Source organism: Protobothrops mucrosquamatus, unplaced genomic scaffold, assembly GCF_001527695.2.
Source record: "Protobothrops mucrosquamatus isolate PMUCROS unplaced genomic scaffold, P.Mucros_1.0 scaffold_160, whole genome shotgun sequence".
Classification (NCBI taxonomy): Eukaryota; Metazoa; Chordata; class Lepidosauria; order Squamata; family Viperidae; genus Protobothrops; species Protobothrops mucrosquamatus.
The window spans coordinates 161,991-171,664 of record NW_015386236.1 but is presented as its reverse complement, the minus strand read 5'-3'; the positions used below and the strand labels follow the sequence as shown (position 1 = coordinate 171,664).

Sequence of the window (9,674 nt, the reverse complement as noted above, 5' to 3'; positions counted from 1 at the left end):
AGCCAGATGAACCAAAGCATCTTCACTACTCACAGGTTCTCTTCTCTAAAGCTTCTTACTAAGGTTTACCACAGACAGCACGGGAGTCTAACTGGGAAAATTTTGAAGATGGTCTACAGGCAGAGAAAAATGTAGGACCCACTCTCTCCATCCATTTGGCGAAGCATACTATTCTCAATTCAGCCCTATACAGAGCCACAACTATTTTTGTGCCACTTAAGTCAAATCAACAAAGTGATGATGGTGATGATAATTCGATGATGATGATTTAAATTTATATGCCACCTGATTCCCAGTGACTGTAGGCAGTTTTCAAATTGTTAAAAATATTTAAAAACAAGGAAACTACACAGAACCAAAGGAAAAATGGCAGCGAATACAAACCCAGATAGGATGCTTTCAGAATATCTATTAGATGTTCTCAAAAGAAAAGACTAGGTGCGCTTTTGCACTACTAACTGCACTAAGTACCTGTTAATTTTGTCCATGTGTTCACCAAGGATAAATTCTTTTTCTTGATCTAGTTTGCACTACGAGAAAAAAGATAACAAAACTTCTTTCAGTACCAAATCATTTAAAATGGTTACAAAAAACAAAGATTATGCTATTTCTTTTAATGAAAGAAAAACTAATCATTATGTCAATAGCCCATCTTTATCTTTGTTATTATAATTAATTAGAAATGGATAAGGGTTTTCCCCCCAAAAAATGTTTATTCTTAATCTCTGATCTGCAAAAAGCATTCTTGTGCAATTCCACTGATATACTAAGGACCATATTTGTGCTAGATCCTTGGGTGTTCTTGTCAAGCACAGATTCCGGATATTTTAAAAAAATATTGCGGATAAAATTTACGTAAGATCTTAGTGCTTCTGGAACAAAAAAACCTCCTCCTCATATAATAACGGCTACATTCCTTAATTGGTTGAATCTATTCTGATGCAGTGTATTTGCCAACCTATATTGAAAAATAATACAATATTAAATTTCCATCAAACAATTGTGAGAGGTGGTAGTGGCAGGAAATGTTAATTTTAAGTTTTAATACAGTAAATATTGATAAAATATGACCCATACAAACAAAAGCTATTTGGAGGTCCTGGGAGCAAAAAAATTAAAAAACACTACAATTATAATGGGAAGCCCTTTCCTGTAAAAGCAAACAAATCTAATGATGAGCCACCCAGGGGAGAAAAAAAATGGAAAGAAAAGGACTGCTGTATCTGTTTGTGAGAAGAGATGCACTATCTCAAATTCCTCCTTCTAATTTTCCAAATTTAGCTCCCAGACATCCTATCAAGGGGACGCTCCTATCTATCTACAATAGCCCACTATGGAAAGGAAACTATACTTAGACACATTTTGATAATGAGAAGTGTCAGTGCAACAACTAACACCCTATCTGCAAATGAGAATTGTCTAAGTTGTAGTTCTTCGCAAGCTACGTGCCGTGTTTCTGCAATATGAACATATCTGAAACACAGTTAACACTAGCTACAAATCATAACAAAAGGCACAACGCTAATATCCTGGACACTCCACAGACTGCTTCCACTCCATTAACTTTTAATCTTTGCAGATCATCATATCCTTTCCTCTTTGTGGAAAACATACTGCTGTGGACATAAATTCAGTCCATTTTGCTGACAGAGAACCTGAGTGCTGAAATCGGTGGCCAAACTGTAAGATGATTTATAGTTCAATTTCTGTCAGTGCACAAGGTTTCAAGGAATGCAGAGATGAGAGTCAACCATTATCTTTTTTGCATTTATTTAAAGATGCATTCTGTGTATTTCAAAAGCCTGGATCACTTTAAAAAAAGCATTTTACAGAGAAGAATCCTCTATGTATCTATTCAGAAGTAAACAATATATATATATAGAATGCAACCTTAGAACTTTCTAATAGAAAAACAGATGCAACCTTAGAACTTTCTAATAGAAAAACATCCTTCTAAGTATTCCATGTAGAATAACCTTGACACAGCAGAAGAGCAAATATTTGGGAACAATATTTTATTTGATATTATTTGATCTTTTATGCTAAATCAAGAAGGGAACAATCTCAAAATTAAAAACTCAAAGGAATAAAAAGGTTTTGTTTACTTCAAGGATAGTATGCCAAGCTTGCTATACCAAGCAACTGATCATTATTTCAACAGTATTAGAGTATTCATACTTCACATTGTTATCTCTCTCATGAATTTTAAATCATGATTGCTTCTAGTTTATCTTATTTTTAAGAAGTTGGTGTCACTTCATTTTCTACACAAATAGCTTATACACAGGGCTATTGTAGCGTATAAGAGACGGTGTGCCCAATTTCGAACCTTCCTCTGCTGCACAAATTAAAAATGAAAACAAAGGTGTGCTGTGTATATAAAGATTCTCTATTATGAAATTTACTATATATTTAAATTTTCATTTACCTCCTTATGATAGGAATCCAAAACATCCGCAACATTTGCTTTTGTGGGGGATATTAATTCTATCAAGTCTTTTTCGAGAGCAGCCATCTGCAAATAAAAGGATAGTTATAAAAACTATACAAATCTATTGTCATATTCACAGTTTGAAACTTATCGAAAGATCTAACATTTAAACAATGGGGTGGGAAGCCAAAATTTTGTTTAATACAAGCCTTAATATTATCCAATGACATTTTTGTCAAGGAAAGTGAGGTAATTTTTCTTGATAATGTCAAAAGAGAGATTTTAGATACCTACAAAACAATGTTACATGAAAAACTTGGGCTTCTCCTTTTTGCTCCCCGACCCTTATCTCTACAACTAGCATAGAACTCTAACTTCTGAAAAATTATAAGGTAATTAAGTGATTTCAAGATTGATGTTAGAAAGAACTGTTTGAAACCTTGGGAAGCTAGTTCATCTTTACTCTCTTTCACAACATTTTATAAAAAGAAAGGGGGGAAAGCAACTGAAGTGTGGGATATCATCACTTTTTTAATAATTTCCGTCTTCAGGTGGACATCTAAGGGGAGAAAGCAGAAAGGTCTTTCAATAAGGGTATAGACTTCTGAGGGGCCAAACCACTTCACTGTAAGATGTTATGGAGTCCACTGTATTGTATCCTACCCTGGTTTCTAGCAACAAAAGGACTTGAGATTGGTTACTGAAGGGCAGAAATGTCTTTCTTCCTATAGTCCACAGCCTATTTTCTAAAGGACCCCTCCCCTCAACCTAGAGATGAGACCAAACAATACAGCAGGGAGAGGAGAAAAATCCAGCAGAGTCTGAATGCAAGGTATTTAAAACAATAGATTTGCGTATACTGAGTTCTGATTTGAGTGGTAGTCTGGAAATTTATTTGTAAATTAAACCAGACAGGGTTAAAAGACAAAGGGAGAATTGATCACCTGATCAAAAACTGCACGAGGTTATCTACAAATATTCTTGTCTCACAAAATTAGGAACAAGGATGCAGCATAAGCAGTAACTGTCAGGCCTAAGCCCAAAGATGATACAATGAAATCCAACTGAGTCCAATTCTTTATTCGCTTATACCTAATAGACAGAATCTTGCCAGACTAAAACTAGAAGCTTCTAACCTACTAGATATATGCTAAGGAATTCTAGGGTGCGGCTACCCTGAACCTCTTCTTCCCTCTCCCATCCAGCTCTGGACTGGGTTCTCTCTGGCATGTACTGCCTCCTCCTCCTTGAGAAACTGTGGTGCTACTGAAATACTTTCTTTTCCAGGTGCACATTCCATAACTTTTACCTATTTTTGGCAGATTTACCTTCTCTGCTTCTACAAAGTGAGTTGCAATTCCTGCTTTGTGGACATCTCTTCCTCTCAGCCTAAATCCTGTAAGACCAAGAAAATGGCCTAGCCTCCCTGGAAGCCTTGGTAAGAAATAGCCTCCACCCACATCAGGGAAAAGACCTGCAATTAAGGGGGAAAAAAAGATATCCAAGATGAAAAAAAGCTGTATAATTAGATCTTAAGTGCCATTTCTCCCCCCCCTTGCTAATAACTAGGCCTTGTAAGTGAGCTGCTTTGCTTGAAAATTAAGTCGTTTGCTCTTTTGCTCATCTTGTGGAAAAACCATGCTGCACCATTTTTGCCCACACAATTTACTTGAGAACTCTGCTGAAGGAACATTTCCCCCCTTTTTTTATCTTGAAGAGCTGATGTGAATTGTTGTGGGGAGCAAATATTAGTAGCAACATCACAAAGTACAATTTACTGCAGAACATGTGTAGGACCCTTTCCTAAAAGTTTGTATTCATGTGAATAATCTTTTCAAAGCCATCTTCAGACTTTAGGATGATATTATAATGGAAAATGGTATTGATATACTAGGAGCCACTAGGCCTTTTTCTTTTGTGATTGGAAATATAGTTCTCAGAAGCCAAATCAATGATACTATTTTTTTTATACCAGCTATTTTAAAAGCCTTGTGCTTAAACACCTAGTCAGTGTGCGAGTAGTCTCAGGGTTAAATAAAATGGGACACTATGGAATGCATCCAGTCCATATTTCTAAGTTACCCAAATCCTGGGAGAGTCTGGGTAGTGTATACATTCACAAACAAAGTATAAAACCAAACTACTGGTTTATGAATACTGGGAGAGAAGAGACCAGATTTTGGCACTTAGGTTAGGGAGACTCTGCAGTCATGCTGCAGTCCCCAAACTGAGCAGTCACATCCACATTGGAAGAAAAGTTTTCTTAATGTATAAATGGTTAAGAACCTTTGATAATGGTTCAAGTCACAATGAAGATCAAAAGTTAATGAAAGTTCTTCATTATTGTCTCTATCCAAATCAGACCTAACCACGATGCCACAATTTGTATTCTCAGAACTGCCACTTGTTAGCCTTTTTCAGTTAAAAAAAGGCTGTCTGAAGAGTATCTTTCTAAAGGAGTTTTTAATACCCTGCAAGAGTATTCTTGTTCTACCCACCCTTAGATTTGTTTCACTAGATCTTGGAAGCCAAAAATACAAGCTCAACCGACACTCTGGAATGACAGCTACACAGATGATGCTGTGTGGTCAAAACATTGCCTTTGATTAGTGCAATCACCCCGGAGCTTTTGGTTTTCTCTTGCTTCAGTTCATTAGGTTGTTTTTCTTCAAGATATTCTAATGATGTCCCAATCTTCTCCCCATGAACAAAATGCTTTTATTCACAGTATGAACTCTGAACAAATAGCCCGTGATCTATGGAATAAGTGCTAAATAATGTTTAAAAACAAATGTACTGTATACTTCTGGAGATCATCACATTTTAGAGGATGTTGGTGTTCTTAAACTAAACATAGTGAGACTTCAGGTGACAGTACTTTTAATTTTTTTTTTAATTCACCATTTTTGCCCTAAAATATATCCCCCCATTTTGGGATCCGCAGACAATATGTGGTGTCCCCATGCATTATATTGTTGCCTCTTAAGTTAATCCGGTAGCTAATCTCTGATGATGATGTCCTAATTCTATATAAAGAAAAGGTTAAGTGATTTTTTTTTGTCAAATTCCATCTCCTGCTCTGCTCAGATTTCAAAAATAAGCAAAAGGGCTCAGGAACTATTCTCCCTTAGTATGAAAAAGTATATTCCGTGAGTGGAAATTAAAATAAAAAAGTAACTCAAGAAATAAAGACCAAATCATTATTGTTATTCAGGGGTTATTTAATGTTTTCTCCTGTAAGTTTGAAGCGGTATACATGGAGGTGAATGAACTTCTCACAGACCCTCTGTGGGATCTTAGGGTCAGAGTCTGTGAGTAGATCAATATTATTAAGTGCCACAGCAGGACAGGAGCTTGACTCACGTTCTAGCCAGTATTATATAGTAGTTTCTGTTTCTTTGTTAAAAGTCAATATAAAATGCAATGTATGATGCTTACCTATTCCTACCTCTGGCATTGCAAAAACAGTCCTCTCTGTAGCAACTCTGAAATGCCCATGGACAGACAAGCCCACACCCTACCAAAGGAAAACAAAAAGGAAGGAAAAGGAAAGGAAAGTTATGACCTGAAATAAATTCTGGAAGGAACTCTAGTAACCTGTTTTCTACTGTAGTCCATACATAGGCCTAGCCACTCCCCCCCCCCTCCATTTTTTGCCACCATTTTTATTGGTGCTACAAGACATAGGCCAGTGATGGCAAACCTTTTAGAGACTGAGTGCCCAAACTGCAACCCAAAACCCACTTATGTATTATCGGGTGCCGGGTGGGCGTGGCCCATTGTGTGGGTTTGGCCCATTGGGTGAATGTGGCTCATTGGGTGGGTGTGGCCCATTGGGTGGGGGTGGCTGTGGTGGTAACGGCAGACTGGGTGGGACTAAAAAGTTCAATCAATCAATTCCAACTTTGCGAGATCTTTTTTTTCCCAAGAATTTGAAATTGATTGATTGAAACTTTTTTTTTTTTTGCACATGGCGGCGGAGGCCTAAAGTGAAAAGGGTTTTATAAAACCCAGCTGAAGGCCTAGGACTGGGGCAACGGCATGCATGCCCACAGAGAGGACTCTGCGTGCCACTTGTGGCACCCGTGCCATAGGTTCGCCACCACGGACATAGGCCATGCATTTGTCAATCACTTAGAAACCATTTTAAAGTGACTAAAGTATGTGCTTGATTTAATTAATACAGATTTAATATAGGTGCTTAGAAACCCTGCAGATGCTAAGTACTATTTTAAGAGGCATTCTCCCATGCCGTTTAACATAATGCCAACTGCGTATTTACATACTTCTTGCAAGCATATTAATTGTGTCTTTATTACTATTCTACTTATGAAATTTACATCTCATGTCTCCTCAGGATAATCTACTTGGGCAGGGGTCCCCAACCCCCGGTCCGTGGACCAGTACCAGATCATGACATGCCAGCAACTGGTCCACACAAACAAGCAAAGCCCCATCTGCGAGATGCAGGTAGCACATAAAACCACACCCCCTCTGGTCCGCGGAAAAACCTTTCTCCACGGAACTGGTCCCTGGTGCCCAAAAGGTTGGGGACCGCTGTACTTGGGGATCTCTCTGTGTTTTATCCATACAACAGAAACATTCTCAGGTTACTTTGAGAGAGAGCGATTGGCTCTATGTGACCTAGTAAGTTTCTATGGCTGACAGTGGGCTTGAACCTGGATCTCCCCATTTCTACACCATTGCCTTAACCATTATACCAAATTGGCTGTCAAACTGCTACTTATTGTAGAAATACAATTTTCATCCATTCAGACATTTAGGCACACTTAAAAGCTTTTACAACTAAAAGTCCTTTAATTTGGTCATGCCATTGTTTTTATCTCTGGAAACAAACCAGTGTTTCTCCCATTAGACCCCATATTTCTCATCAGATATTTCCGTGCAAGTTGGGAAAACTGCAGGCACGTACTCCTCCCATACTTCTCAACGTGGATGTTCAAAAGTATTCACTATTCACCATAGTGGAAAGGTCAGAAGTACTCGCTCATTTGCTCAGAACAGGAAAACACTCAGCCCAAAAGAACCGGTTAGACAGCCTGTTGTTTTTTTTCAGAGTCAGGGATTATCACTTCTGGCACCTGAGATAAGAACTTCCCTTTCTGTAATGAACAACTCAATCTATCATTGTCAATAGTAATTTAAAGGAACAATTCCAAGATTCAAAATATAAAGGAGCACCATCGAAGATTAGACAATTTCTGATACTCCAAGTATTTCTGAATTACATCTCTTCACCATTGCCCACACTCCTTAGAGAAGCTGGGAATTGTAGTTCAGCAATATCTGGAGTGCTACAGACTGACTATCCTTGCTTGACACCAAAATGCATCTCCAATGGAGTATCAGTTCTGTTGATTGACCTTCTAAATTACAATAAAATGCTAATTAAGCCATTTCCTAGCAGGCCATCACTGTTGGGAAACCAAATTATTTCAGGAGATGGCCTATGTATTTCAAAGCTGCTAGAATAAATTCTTTAGTAGGCAATCAAAAGATTCCTCCATATGCATATTGTGCTAGCAGAAAAAGGGTGTCTTGCTATTCAGTAAGGTCAATTCAGGTAAGGATGAGCTAACATTTTGTAACATTTAAAGATTAGGCACAAAAAAAAACCCACGAAATGCAAACACAAACCACATTTTTTTTTATCACACTTAAAGTTATGCCTTATTAAGAGGAAAACTGAGACTCAAGCCTCCGTAACACTGAAGCTCAAATTTTAAGAGATATGAAAGCAGTTTTGCCTTGCCAAGCAGCTCCTAATTTATAACTTCATTATTAAATGAATCTTTCTTTTATAAATTACATGAAACTGCAAAAAATAAACATTACAACAAGAAAGCTGTGGTATGGTAATATATATTTTATGCATTTGCATGCTTGCATCTGATGACTCAGATGTTTAAATCAATGAATTAGTCAACCCCTATGTTGTTTACATTTTATTTATAGATTCAACCTTCTCAGGTTAGAATTACTTCTATTAGATGCCAACAAATTTCTCCTTTTTTACTATCCAGTATAAAATATACATTTTCACTGACTAGCAAGGCTAGCAATGTCTGAGAAAATCTCAGTTTATTCCACTTACGTTTACCAGGAATAACTTATGAAGACCTCTGTAAAAGTCAGAGGTAAATCATAGAACAGTGATTCAGACTAAAATGGGGTCATGCCAAAAAATGACAAATTCTGAGTATGCAACAGTGGTGCGGGGGAATTTAATTATTTTTTTTCCAGTTTTAAAACTTAAAAAGTCAGTAACATTGTCTATCACTGTTTCTCCCCTTCTGATAAATTTCTGTAAGGAAGCCCATCTATATTCCCAGCATCTTTGGATGCAGCCTTCATGACCCCTCCCAAACTGGTAGGTTATAGTATAACAGAAAATACTTTATATACATACGGAGTGCTCATATTAACTAATGGCAATTAATTTAGTGCTATTCACTGTAGATATAAATCAAAATAAATTTAATTAAATTAAATCACAGTTCCCCAACATCAGCTACTTTTTTTTTTTTTACTGTGGAACATTCCACATTCCCAGAATTAGCAAAAGAATCCATGGCAGCACTATTATACCACACACCCAATCTAACCAAATATACTAAGTTTGAAATACCCAGAATCGTGGACTTCATTGATCTTTGCCTTGCTACTACTTTCAATTTGATGGAAAAATATACCCACAAATCAGAGGAAGACCCATGGGATCACCATTTTCAGGACTCATAGCACAGACTGTAATGCAATGTCTAGAAATTATAGTATTCCCACGTATACAGCCAAAAGTATGGATCCAGTATGTTCGTGACACCTTTGTCATAATAAAAAAGGAATAGCTAAAGAAGACACATGAAACAATCAGCAACATCTTCAGAAGAATAAAATTCATAAGGAGGAAACAATAACTTTCTACCCTTCCTCAATATCCTCATCAGCAGAGCTAATGGTGCCAAATTAGCAACACAAGTCTATCATAAAACCATCCACACTAAGCAAGTGCTCCATTATCAAGGAAACAACCCAACCTCCCACAAGAGAAGCTGTGTGAGAACACTATTTAGACAAGTACATACTACAACCCTGAGCATCAGGAAAAGCAAACAGACTATTTAAACATCTTCCAACAGAATGGGTACCCATGCAACTTTATCAAAAAAACTGATGAGATCATTCAACCCACTACTGCACAACCAACAAAATCCATGAAGAG

At 37.2% G+C, this 9,674-nt stretch overlaps 1 protein-coding gene across 1 annotated transcript in view; it reads right to left on the bottom strand.

The window, feature by feature from the left end:
- Nucleotides 1-471: 471 nt before the first annotated feature.
- The window catches only part of LOC107292128 (3-hydroxyisobutyryl-CoA hydrolase, mitochondrial), a gene marked incomplete at its 3' end in the record, with an annotated part of 25,419 nt that continues 16,216 nt past the window's right edge, over nucleotides 472-9,674 (bottom strand). Inside the window, 4 exon segments of the mRNA XM_015821193.1 lie at nucleotides 472-530; nucleotides 2,429-2,515; nucleotides 3,760-3,905; nucleotides 5,870-5,948. Coding sequence (XP_015676679.1) covers nucleotides 472-530; nucleotides 2,429-2,515; nucleotides 3,760-3,905; nucleotides 5,870-5,948 — 371 coding nt within the window.